The following is a 13,349-nucleotide window of genomic DNA, read 5'->3' as shown; positions in this document are numbered from 1 at the left end:
CTGTGATGGGGGGGGGGGGGGGGGGGGGGGTGTCGCCGTCGCCCCTGGGGCCGCTGTGGGCAGGGGGTGTCGCCGTCGCCCCTGGGGCCGCTGTGGGCAGGGGGTGTCGCCGTCGCCCCTGGGGCCGCTGTGATGTGGGGGGGGGGGGGCCGCCGTGATGTGGGGGGGGGGGGGGGGTCGCCGTGATGTGGGGGGGGGGGGGGTCGCCGTGATGTGGGGGGGGGGGTCGCCGTGATGTGGGGGGGGGGGGGGGGGGTCGCCGTGATGTGGGGGGGGGGGGGGTGTCGCCGTGATGTGGGGGGGGGGGGGGGTGTCGCCGTGATGTGGGGGGGGGGGGGGGTCGCCGTGATGTGGGGGGGGGGGGGGGGGTCGCCGTCGCCGCTGTGGGCGGGGGGGGGTGTCGCCCCTGGGGCCGCTGTGGGCGGGGGGGGGTGTCGCCGTCGCCCCTGGGGCCGCTGTGGGCGGGGGGGTGTCACCGTCGCCCCTGGGGCCGCTGTGGGCGGGGGGGTGTCACCGTCGCCCCTGGGGCCGCTGTGGGCGGGGGGGTGTCACCGTCGCCCCTGGGGCCGCTGTGGGCGGGGGGGTGTCACCGTCGCCCCTGGGGCCGCTGTGGGCGGGGGGGTGTCACCGTCGCCCCTGGGGCCGCTGTGGGCGGGGGGGTGTCACCGTCGCCCCTGGGGCCGCTGTGGGCGGGGGGGTGTCACCGTCGCCCCTGGGGCCGCTGTGGGCGGGGGGGTGTCACCGTCGCCCCTGGGGCCGCTGTGGGCGGGGGGGTGTCACCGTCGCCCCTGGGGCCGCTGTGGGCGGGGGGGTGTCACCGTCGCCCCTGGGGCCGCTGTGGGCGGGGGGGTGTCACCGTCGCCCCTGGGGCCGCTGTGGGCGGGGGGGTGTCACCGTCGCCCCTGGGGCCGCTGTGGGCGGGGGGGTGTCACCGTCGCCCCTGGGGCCGCTGTGGGCGGGGGGGTGTCACCGTCGCCCCTGGGGCCGCTGTGGGCGGGGGGGTGTCACCGTCGCCCCTGGGGCCGCTGTGGGCGGGGGGGTGTCACCGTCGCCCCTGGGGCCGCTGTGGGCGGGGGGGTGTCACCGTCGCCCCTGGGGCCGCTGTGGGCAGGGGGTGTCACCGTCGCCCCTGGGGCCGCTGTGGGCAGGGGGTAACTATTAACCCTGGGACTGCTGGGGGGGGGGGGGGTGTCACTATTACCGCTGGGGCTGCTGTGTGGTGGAGGTCACTATTAACCCTGGGGCTGCTGTGGGCAGGGGGTAACTATTACCGCTGGGGCTGCTGTGTGGTGGTGGTGGTGGTGGGGGGGGGGGGTCACTATTACCGCTGTGGGGTGGGGGTCACTATTAACCCTGGGGCTGCTGGGGTGTGTGGGGGGGGGGGGGTGTCACTATTACCGCTGGGGTATGTTTACATGTGGCGGAAATGGGCAGGGCTCTTTCAAAATACACATCGTGCAGATTTTTACTGCTTTTGGATGCGGAAATACTGCAGAATTTTCCACAGAAATTTCCGCTGAGGACGTTTTGCAGCATTTCCGCATCCAAAAAGCAGTTAAAATCTGCACGATGTGCATTTTGAAGCGGCCCTGTCCTTTTTAGAACGACAGGGGTACAATTATATGTCGTGATAAGCCCCGCCCCCTGACATGTTGGCACTTTGCGGTAAATAAGTGGATTTTAGGTTGCAGTTTGGGCACTCTGTCTTTAAAAGGTTCGCCATCACTGCTCTATAACCACTCCAATGCCTCGCCCTGGGGAGAAAATTACTGTCTACCCTTGAGACTACACCTGCTATGCAAACAGGCAGGGTGAAGGGAGATTTTTGGGGGACTCACCAACAGGTATTGCTCCTCCTACAGTACACTTGGAGAGAACAGACAGAGTCCAGTCCTTAGATGTTTACTGGCTTTGTGGGAACATGAGGTGGAGGACCTGCCTTATGCCCCTCCACAAACTGTCAGACAGCGCTGAGGATAGTGAGGTTACCCCCCAATGGTTACCAAAGAGCGGGAAGAGAGGCTCCTGGTGGTAGTTTTGATGTGCACTGCCATCATAGGACAGCCGGGGGGGGGGGACTGACAAGTGTAAAGCTAGAGACCAAGTTAAAGCTGAATGTGAGTCGACTTTTCTGATCATTACGGTAAATAAAAATGTCGACTGGATTAATTATATCTGTTATAATCAGCGGTTTATAAATTATACCAGAGATGCCTTACAGGGACAAGCTGAGAGACCCAGATCCAACACCTTACAAATTCTAAAATCACCATAGGATCTGGTGATGAAGTAGAGATTTCTTCCTGGTGTGGAAAAAAAAAAAAAAGACAACTTCCAGACCTTCAAATCTATATCTTAGTTGTATCCTTCCTAAAAAAATGTATCTGCCACCTTGATTGAAAAACCCTTAACAAGCAAGATGGATTTTTCTTGCCAAGCTGAAAGGTACAGGCCTGCTACATTCTGGTGGTTTTAGTGTCCTGTTTTACCTTTACCCCCTATAAGCCCTAAGTTGTCTTGGACCACAAATTAAAAAAAAACGTTTTGCAGTTTTCCTTCCGGAAATCCTCCTTTATTATCCAAAGTCTTATCCAAAATCCTATCTAGATCAGGACCAAAGAACTGTCCATGAAAAGGCAGAACATAATTTGCACTAAAAATAGTGTCACCGGACCAAATTTTTAGCCAAAGCACTGCTCTGGCAGAATTGGATAAGGCCGCAGATCTCGCTGCTAGCTTCAGACTGTGGCAGAATCCGCCAGAAAGCTAGTCACCAATTTAATCATCGGCACTAATATCTGTTAACGCGGCATCTTGTTCAACATGCATTTCCAGCTGACCAAGCCAAATATGCAGTATTCTGGCTACACACGTGGCTGCACTACCAGGCCTAAGCAGACCTGAGTTCGCCTCCTTAAGTTTTGTTTTTTTTATTAAGGCTTTCAGCCTTGCGATCCATCGGATAATGCAGCATCCTCAAAATGGTGGAGGCGTATGTTTAGCTACCTTGGCAACGTGCACGTCCACTTTGGGTACGATATCCCAATCCATACAAACATTGTCAGCAACAGGATAGCCTATTCCAGTCCTATCAGGGGAAGATCATCTTAGCTGGTGCAGTCGTGGAGACGATAAGCTGTATCTTCCCTATTAGCCTTCTTAACTAAATCAGTGATTGGCTTTCTTTGGGGTGAATTTTTGACAGGTAACAAGTTGTTGGGGTGGTTTACACAATGAAGCTTACCAGTTGCCATAGTACTAACTAGAACTCTGATATCAGAATGTTTCACTAGCTCACACAGGAAAGGCAAGCAGCAAAGAAGCAAACTGAGGTAATAAACTCTAAAAATACCAATACGCTGAGTTAACAATGAAGAGAAGTGCTTCATGCGGGTTACAACACGCACTAAACAGCAGTACCTCTATAGGTTAATGCTGGTACCCTTCCTGCACAACTACATTGCTCTGCCATCTAGGGACAGTTTTTTCAAACTTCATCCACTGCATTAGATCCAAATAAAGAGTTTAGCATAGTCACTGATTTAATTTTATATACATCGTTCACAAGAAAAGGAGGAGAGCACAAACACAAACTTTTTTAAAAAATAGAAAATCAAATCTAAATTACATAAAAACCTTACAAGATACATCATTTCCAAAGGCAAATTTGAATTCTACACCCAAAATTCCATAAGAATTGATGTATTACACACCATATGCAAAAAGGCTGCTGACTAGTGTAATCATGCACAAGAGGACCTAGAGTCAAATGCTCAGACGTAGTAAGAGTCCTTCTACTGCAAGTCATGTTTGAAGAGTGCCGGCCGTGGCAGGAAAGGAGGATAGAATTCACATCTCAGAACCCATGGACCTTCAGCTGTTCTTCCTTAACAATGCCAATCTGCAAGAACAGGAACTGAAATTAGCATACGATGCAGTTTTGTATAAAATGTCAGCTGTATAACCAGAGTAACATATCGATAAGTCATTTTTAGTAGTACAATTGCCAAACACAAGTGATTACTTTACAACTTATGGGGTATTCAAGTGTTGCAAATTTTAGTATTGGATCATCATTAGTTTCATAATGTGGCTCAGTTTAGGATGACCAGCAGCGCAAAAACAATCTGCAAACAACTTTCATACCCCTACACAAGGATGACCATCATATTCCTGGCCCCTCTGCTTCTGTGTTACAGGCAACCTCCAAATCTGAGGAACCCTATAATCAGGAGTGCATTGCCCTCTGACACAAAAAGGAATGTATCCCTTCAATGTGAGGCGCTGTAAGACCTGCTGACATGTACGGACTGCGGACAGGATACGGATCCCAACACACAGCAGGACTATAAGATCCCAGGGACAGTCACGTGTTCCACATCTGATGCCGTGTATCTGATTCTGTGCAGTAAGTGTCCTGTGGGGGAGGGGGGGGGGGCAGGGTTATGTTGGAGAAAAAGGACAAAAACTGGAGGGGAAAAAAAAAAAAAAAAAGAGCTCATTGCCATAGGCCCCCTACACAGTCGGAAATTCTGCAGCAGGATTTCCCGCAGAATTTCCGCCCATGGAAGCTGCCATAGGATTGCATTAAAAACGCAATCCTTGGCAGACGGACGTGATATGTCCGCGTGAAATCTCACGCAGAAAACAATTTGCGGCATGCTCCATTTCTGTGTGGGTCTCGCAGAGGCCCACGCAGAAATGTCACTCCCGGCTCTGCTGTGCGAATGAGCCGGTTGGCCGGCACATTAAAGAGCCGGAGCCGCGAGAGAAGTGAGCGCCGCACTGGTCCCTGCAGGGGCTTGGATCGGGTCCTGCTGCGGGCTGTCTGCAGGTGGCCATACAAGGGAAGGGAGAAAAAAAACAAAAAACCACTGAATTACCTGTGGCAAGCACTTTTCTGGTCATGGATACAATGTAGAACACATGAAAGCCACTATATTAAAAAGGCAATTTCAAGTCACAAACCCAAGGAAGAATTTGGGAGTACAAACTTAAACTTTTGACGCTTTCAGTAGAGGCCTAAATTCTTCCAAGAGGATTCATGAGTGTCTGGGAAGTATGAGAAATCTATAGCATAGATCTAAGTATATAACACTCTGGTCTGGTGACCTCCTAACACTAATTCAAAGACCATAAAACCCTTCCCATCTTTATCACTGGACTATTTAAATATTTATTTCTCTATTCCTGTTGTGGTATTTCTTTAAGTGCAAATTAATCACATCCATGTCTGTGCTTATATATGCCTCTTCAGCATTTCATTATGCCTGAGGAAGAACCCCTGAGTAGGTTTGAAAGCTTGCTATAACATGTATTTTGTTAGCCACTCAAAGATATATTTAGAAGATTACTTGGTTTCTCTTGCTGGGAACAATCACATTAAGAGTAATTCACACACAATTGTCATTTGACCGTACGACTAAATGACTTTGCTTTCAAACGATGTATACACTAAAGAGTTTGAAATTCTCGCCACTACATGTAAAGATAAGGGGACGATTTAGTGGGCGTGTATATAGGCAAAGACAAAAAACATCAGTATTATGCAAGTACGTGGATTAGCTTTTGAAAGAATCTCTGGATGAGTGTTTTTCATTAGTGCGAAGAAAAGAGCCATTGTCTGACAGCGTGTGTATTGGCTTTTGAATACACAATTTTGTTTAGTTGGTCAAACAATCACCCCTCCCCTGATTTCAGCAGGTGTTCGATCTAATGGTGCTTTTACATTAGCCAACAGTCAGGTAAATGACTGCATGAATGCTGACATCACTGCTAAGGTAGTCAGCGCTCACGCAGTGTTTACAGGCACCACTGGATTGCAGGCTCCTCGCTCAGCGATTCCCCTTCTATGTGACACACTGAGAAGAGCGTTTACACTGATTGTCAAGCCCACGATCCAGCAATGGTTTTAAAGCTGACTGAAGTCTGTTTAAACACCTGCGATTGAATAGTGAACTGTTTCTATGCATCTACACCGCATGATTAACACTCACATTCGTTCAACAAGTTTTGAGAGATAGTCCATGGAAACGGCCCACAATACACATGGTCTTTGAACAAAAATGTCGATAAGAAGCCGCCACTGGTGTCTGGCAGGAGCTTTCTGCATTCAGAGCACAAGCAGGCTCAGCCAGGTATGTATGGGATATCAGGCAAGAGTGCTGTTAGACAAGTGCTCTTTCGGCCGACAGCTATCTAAGGCTGCCCTCACACAGGAGTGTTAGAAAGCCGCATTTGTGAATGGAGTTTTCAGACATGTTTGACAGCATTTAACGCACCGCATCATTATAATGGGTGATCAAGTGCATTAAGAAGCACGGAAATGCACGAATAGAGCAGACTGCATTTAAAATGCTGCGTTCAATTGTCTAAGACGCCCCATCGGCACCAAGTGTATGTACCGCATGTACCCACGGTGAGGCAGCAGCAATGATTCCCCGTCCTTCGTACAAGCCAGCATTACTTACTTCCATAAGGAACTGACAGATGTTCTTCCTCTGATCGCCCTGAAGCTGAATGACTTCACCGTACTCGGGATGTTCGATTACAGTACCATTACAGGCAAATTTCTAGGACAGAAACAGAACAATGACTTCACAAGGAGCCGCTCAGTGTCGTAGCCATGGATATTCTACAACTACTGTGTAACTTCTCCCTTCAGGGTCTTCGGGTCGGGCATTACCAGCCCCCTCATGTAGCCGGTATAACCTTAGTGAGACATTTACCTTCTTGAAGGCTTTTACAAGTTTCTTTTTGTCGTAATCATCTGCGATGCCCTGTACGGTGGTCAGAGTCTTTCTGCCGTTTCGTTGTTGGATTCTTATATGGATATAATCTTCAGTCCCTGCCGGGAGTAAGTCGTCACCCTTAGTTGCATCAGCAAAGGGGTCTGAAAGACAAACAGGGAACATTTTACATTGAAGACCAAGCTTGAGAAGCCATACATAACCCCATCACAACCTCCTTAAAGAAAGGGGTCACAAGACCCTACTCCTCCCTGCTGGACCTGTGGTCATGTATGTACCCTGACCCTCACCCTCACTGGGGTCTATGGGGACAACAGAAGGGGCCCCCAGTGATCACACATCAGGTGGTAGATGTACCTTGTGAGACATTTCCTTGAAGTTTAGTATCCCATGCTAGTCATTCAGATGCCCCAGTTGTCCCGCACCGCCTCAGGTCCTACAGCCACCAACAGGCCCAATAAGCTTTGGGAAAGGCCCTCTGACCTCACAGTACAAGTATGACCTGGTTATTAGTTATGCACAGACCCTACATGCGCCCGTATACCCTTCATAGTTGGCGGCCAAGTGAGCATTCAGCCAATATATACAATGGATCAGACACGTTTGCCACGGGAAGTCTCTATTGACGACTTCTGTCCAGGAACACAAGGACAGAACTGGAGATGGAGCCGTGCACGTCAGCCGGAGGCCTTTCCCGCGGAATTTCCGCCCGTGGAAGCTGCCATAGGATTGCGTTAACAAGTGCAATCCTATACAGACCGCCGCGATTTGTCTGCGCAAAGTCTCGTGTGGCAAACAAACCGCGGCATGCTCCATTTCTGTGCGGGGTTCGCAGAGCCATAAACAGAAACGTCACTCGCCGGCTGCTGGCACATCAAACACCTGGGGCGGCGGGAGCAGGTGAGCGACGCGCTGCTCTCTGCAGGGACTCTGGTCTCGCTGCCGGATCCGACCCGGATGTCTGCAGGCGGCCTTCGGCTTCACACATGAATTACAGCAGAGCCGAACTACAAATCCACAAGTTAGACTGCAGCAGGTCTGTGGAGCTTAGTGAAGGGTTTCACCACTGACTGCAGTGAGTTCTGCATCAGATATCGGTCATATTCAGTGATGTCGGGCCGTACTTGGGATCCCAGAACACATAGCCAAATAAGAGTAACCCTGAGGTCACCGTCACTTCAGGTTTAGTCTCCAGCTTCTAGAGGCCGGCTGCCAGCACAACCAAGTCAGGACCAATGTCCGTCTGTTGGGGGTCTGACAGATGCCCGCAGGCGGCCCCAGCAATAGTAGATCCTCTGCTTCTTCACAGGAACGACCACCACTAGCGGGCCGGGGATCGCTCAGCCCTCCCGCCTCCATTCACAGTGAGCAGGCCGTCGCTCAGTGATCTGCCTGTTTACTGCCTCATTCACACATGATAAACATTCAGGTTCTTGCTGGAGCCCCTTTACTCATCCCAAGTCTAGTACCGGGCAGTCAGCACACGGCCACTAGGTGGCGTATACTCCATCTGCCCAACAGTCATGCACGGGTCCTTTGTACAAAGGTTAGGGTGCGGTTACACAACCAAGAGCAAGATCAGTCTGAGAAAGCTGGAATATTGAGCTTGCAAAACTGTTATACAAGGGGGGGGGGGGGACCATTCTGTGAGAAAAAAAAAAAGCTGTGCTACATGATTTTAACATGAAAATCACTTTACACGTGGAATGTGTTTTCTATGAAAAGGCGAGCGTTCCCGGGGCTTCTATGTATTACAGGTAGCGCTCTGAATAACGCCGGGCTCACACGGCCGGATGTGGGATCCACTTGTGGAGGCCCGCAGCGGATCCCATCTGTGAGCCCGGCTGTGACCCTGCGTACGGCCGCGTAATGTACTGCGCATAACTGCCTACTCACACAGGCGGTCAGGCGCAGTACACCGTTTTTGTATTTCCTGCACTGTCGCTCAGCGATGACACAGGGCCCCGCAGCCCGTACACAGTGTGCTGTATAGGTATATCCACAACCATGGAGCACAATAGGCTCTAGGTCACGGTAAGATAGAACAGATAGCATGTCATTCCGACTCACTAATGTGAGCATTCTGTAATCCAGCTCGTGTGCCATCTGCAGTTCTGATCCGTTCGTGAGACCGGCCTCAGGTAGATCGCTACCTGTTTATCACATGACCGGGGACCGCTCAACGAGACCACCGGCCACCGCTCCAGGCTCTTGGTGACAGTTGGTTGCCGGGAGCAAGGAGACTTCCCGGGCTCCTGCGAATGTGTCTGGCATACTGCCGGCAGGCGCAGAATCCAGGAGGGTCTGTGAAGGAGATCCGCGGCAGGATTCACGTGTGGAGGCCTCCGGTAAGTTTTGTTTCCCCTCACCAATCGGAAAGGAGATTAAACTCCTACTTTTTTAAACTTATGTGATGCCACTATCTATTGGATGAAGCCCCCCCCCCCCCCCCCCCCGTGACCAGATGCGCACGCCACCCCCCCCCCCCCCCCGTTCTGTAGCAAGGAGATTTTACATTGCCCGGCCCTCCCCGGCCCCTGCACTTACATCCGCCATGTCGCAGACACGTGCATGCGGTGAAGCTGGGGAAAGTCTGCGGATGAAGACCCCATCGGGGACGCCGGAGGCCTTAGACCAGTGATCTCCCCTCACGGACCAGTGATGGTAGGTGACATTAAAATAATCGCTGTTACCCCCCACCAGTGGAAGACATGTCCACCCAACAGGAGGCGGCTGCTAGAAGGGATTCCCAGGGAGACCACCGATCCTCAGGACAGGTCATCAACAGTTCATCAGCCCAGGTCCGCCAATCAGCTGAGCGGGTGCATGCCGACAGGGCCGCAACAGAGGTCGCAGCGGATGCCTCCTCGGTGTGGTGGCCGGAGCTGGTAACTGCAGGCACAGCTTGCGGTGATTCCAATGAGACCCCAGCCTGCAGTTACCAGCACCAGCCACTACACCGAGGAGGCATCCGCTGCGTCCTCTGTTACTGCAGCGCTGTCAGCGGGCGACCGAGCAACGGACTCCGGCCAATCAGCGATCAGCAGTATTCTCTCTGGAAAACCCCCGAGCATCACCGACACACTGCAACGAAACCGCATACGATAAGCCCCGGTGTCTGGGGAGCGGGCCAAGTCTCTGCAGCAAGATGGCGCGGTGCTGACCGTACAGAGCGGAGGCCATCTCCGCCGGGTGCCATGGCAACCATTCAGGACCCCGGCCTCCGGTCACACAGAGGAGTCGGGAGGTTTATCTGATCGCCATTACAGCCGGGCCTAGAGTCACCAGACGCCCCCCAATCCCACCAGCAGGGGGCAGACAAGGTGCAAACAGGCGTCCAACCAGCATACAGCCCACTAGCGACCTGAGGTAAGAGGACCACAGGGGAGAACAGCTTAGAACAGCGCCCCCCATGGCGGTGTGCAGCACAGCAGGGTCTCACAGCACCACCTCTAGAGAATGACCCCCACTCCGGTATTAGCGGGTAACAGGGAGAGCCGCCATCAGTAAGGGGGCCTCACCACACAACAGGCCGCTGCTCCCCCGACGACCATGACAGGCCGCACGACAACCGCAGGGCAGCGGACACGGCGCTTCCCGCCAAAAACCACGCGGCGCCATCTTATAAGAAGAGCTGCAGCGGCTGAGACGGGACACGGCTAGTCACCACAACCAGCAGCCCCCTTCCCCGCCGCTAGGCGGCACTCACCGAAAGAGTTGAGGTTCTGGATAGAGGACATGCGATATTATTACGTGCACGGAGTGCGGAGGAAACGCTGGCGGCGGCCGGGGATGATGAGCGGACTAGAGCTGCTGTGGAAAGCTGTGCCAGGAGCGGAGCAGGGAGGCCGGGCGGGGGCTGACGAGGCGCGGCTACAACAAGGCCTACAACAAGCCTAAACCTGCTTGCTTGCGGTCTAGAACAAAATGGCCGCGTTGCGGCTTTTTAGCTGTTTGCTTCAGCCACCGGTCACGTGACGTACCCACCCTGACGTGGCACTTCGGGTATTGTAGTTTCTTACTGCCCTGTACGTGCTGACTTGAAGGGGGAAGAGACAGAAATGGACTACAGTTCCCAGAGCGCAGTGCTGTCGCCGGAAGCTGCTGCTGGTTGTCCAGTGGGGAGGAGGGGAAGGGTGTGAGGGGCGTGGCCGTGGCTTGTTTACCCCGATACCTTGTTATGTAGGGCTTGTTCACACGGCAGAAGCGCGTCTCAGCCGCACGCATGCGCATCGTGTTGGCCGCAATGTACTCCCGCTCCGGCGCGTATTTGTGCGCGCTGAAAAATACAAAATGAGGGCTTATTCAGACGAGGGTGAATACATCACCCGGACGGGACGTATTTTCGCCTACACGCAGTAGGAGATGTGAAGACGCTGATACGTCCGCGCCAGCAGATCCATTGTTTTGGGTTTTTTTGCGATCGAAACGCCCATTCACGCGCTTTTTCACATGTGGAAATGTGTCGTTTGCGTGAATCCGCCGTCACGTTGATTCAGCGCTTGTGTGCGCCGCAGCTTTTCTGCCTGTGACCTGCGCATTCGGATCGGTCCGGCGGCGTATGCTTTCACACAATCGCACATTGCATGAAAAAATACGCTTGTGAACAAAACCCTGGAAACCAATCGGTTCTATCCACTGCGTATCGCGCCCCTGAGGCCCGACGTCCACGGGTGACCCCATCCGCAGTTCATGCCGCCTGTAGGAAGTCACGGGCGTCCGCAGCTGAATTAAAGCAGGCGGTGCGGAACACAAATCGCAGTACGCTCCATTTTGCTGTTCTTTTTGCACCGACGGCTTACATTGAGGTCAATGGAAGCCGTCCGTTCCGCGGCACGCCCGCAATCGAATTGAGATTTGGAGAAAAAAAAAAGGCTGCGCTCGTGTGGCGGCCGGCGCTTCGCAGCCGCAGTGAAGACGTATTGTCCGGTGATTATAACGGCAGTAATTGGCAGACCGCGCTCCTCTTCATCCGCCCGAGGGGCTTATTCACACAAGCACATGCGTAAATATGTGCGCCGCTGCGGAGCGTAATCACACATGAATGATTTATCTGGCACAACGCTCCATCGTTATTTGGCGTATTTAATGCCGTTCACATCGGGCGCTGCAGGTAAAAAAACACGCTCAACCGATCGCAAACAATGACCGGAAGAAACGTTCGGAATGGCAATTAAATGCCTAATTAGCGCAGCGGTCTGCTTTTCGCAGCGCTGTCCGCAGGTAACTCCCTCCTTTTTCTCTGCCTCCATAGAAGTCTATGCGTAACGCGGACAAAGATAGGGCTGAGCGATCTCTTCACGCCGCTTATGACGCACACGGCCAGGAAGAGCCGCTACTGTCTTCACAAATAGTTTGCGTAAAAAGACACGTCTGAATGAAGCCGATGAAAGCCAGGGCATCGCTCGGTCACGCTTCACTTACGGCCGTCCATAGCGCGGACATGCTTCCGCAAATACATACATGAGAAATTAGCGGCAGGCTGAAAGCACAATCCTGAAGGCGCAAATACGCCCGGCAGTACGGAGCCAAGCCGCGTCTGAGCGAGGGAGGTTTTCTCTCCCTCGCCGGTTGTTCAGACTCCGCGCCAGAGAGCAGAAGTTTGAAAAAAGAGGCGGGCAGATAGCGGCCGCCCGACGGTCCTCACACCCTGTATTCGCTGCCGTGGGGGCAGGTCGGGCGGGTTCTGTATTTTCTCGGCCATGGTATTCGCGGCTGAGAAATCCTCGCAGCGAAATGAAACCGCTGAAGAAAAGTGGCGCGAAATAAACGCTGTACATCTGCAATTCGATGATGTATGTGCAGCGGTTATACACGGCGTCGCTGAGGTGAATTTCAAACGTATTTGCGGAGCAGTTCCGCACGCTGAAAAGTCACAAGTATAACACGACCGTGCGATGGCTTTACTTTCGAGGGCATTCAGACAAATGTGGTTTTTCCGCGCAAAATAATTGCGAAAAAATAAGACCCGCTGTATCGTTCTCGGCCGTATATTTTATATGGAGCGTGAATTACTGCCCCTTAGCAGCTTATGCAAAAGAATCGCTCACACTGTCACTCTCCCTATCTTTTGAATGAATTTTGAGGGATCATCTTTGCGTGTAAATGGGCCTTTACCCTGCGTACATTGCTGGGAAAAGAAGACCGCTCGCCCTAAATAGGCATTTAATTGGCATTGCGAGCATTTCTTCCGGTCATTGCTTGCGATCGTTTCAGTGTGTTTCTTTACCTGCAGCGCCCGGTGCGAACCCCTTTAAATACGCCAATTATGATTGTGAGTCGCGCGTGTTAAAAATTCTTTCATGTGTAATTGCATTCCATATGGGCGAACGGATTTACTCATACGATCGTGTGAATAAGCCCTAAGAGACACTTGTGTGACCCCAGACCCCACATGATACACGCCCATCCATTTCTATTGGGTCGCTCACTCCTGCAGTATCTTTCATGCGTGTGACCTATTTCGGCGCATAATACGCACCATTATAGGTTACGGGTATTTAACGTACAGAGCGAATACTATGTGGGACGTAGACCCCCCCGTGTGAGTGCGCCCGAATACTGGGCCCTGTTTGTCACGTGATTACGCTGATACCAAAT

The 13,349-nt window shown here is 52.7% G+C and overlaps 1 protein-coding gene across 1 annotated transcript; it reads right to left on the bottom strand.

The window, feature by feature from the left end:
* Positions 1 to 3,519: 3,519 nt before the first annotated feature.
* On the bottom strand, positions 3,520 to 10,679 carry LOC136586450 (eukaryotic translation initiation factor 1b). Its single transcript, XM_066584538.1, has 4 exons — positions 10,459 to 10,679; positions 6,729 to 6,892; positions 6,471 to 6,572; positions 3,520 to 3,901 (listed from the first exon to the last, which is right to left on the bottom strand). The coding sequence occupies exons 1-4, from the start codon at positions 10,487 to 10,489 to the stop codon at positions 3,857 to 3,859; spliced, it is 342 nt and encodes a 113-aa protein (XP_066440635.1). The 5' UTR covers positions 10,490 to 10,679; the 3' UTR covers positions 3,520 to 3,856.
* Between the last annotated feature and the right edge of the window lie 2,670 nt (positions 10,680 to 13,349).

The sequence above is a fragment of the Eleutherodactylus coqui genome, chromosome 12 (assembly GCF_035609145.1).
Source record: "Eleutherodactylus coqui strain aEleCoq1 chromosome 12, aEleCoq1.hap1, whole genome shotgun sequence".
NCBI lineage: Eukaryota > Metazoa > Chordata > Amphibia > Anura > Eleutherodactylidae > Eleutherodactylus > Eleutherodactylus coqui.
This window is presented reverse-complemented; position numbering and strand designations above follow the sequence as displayed.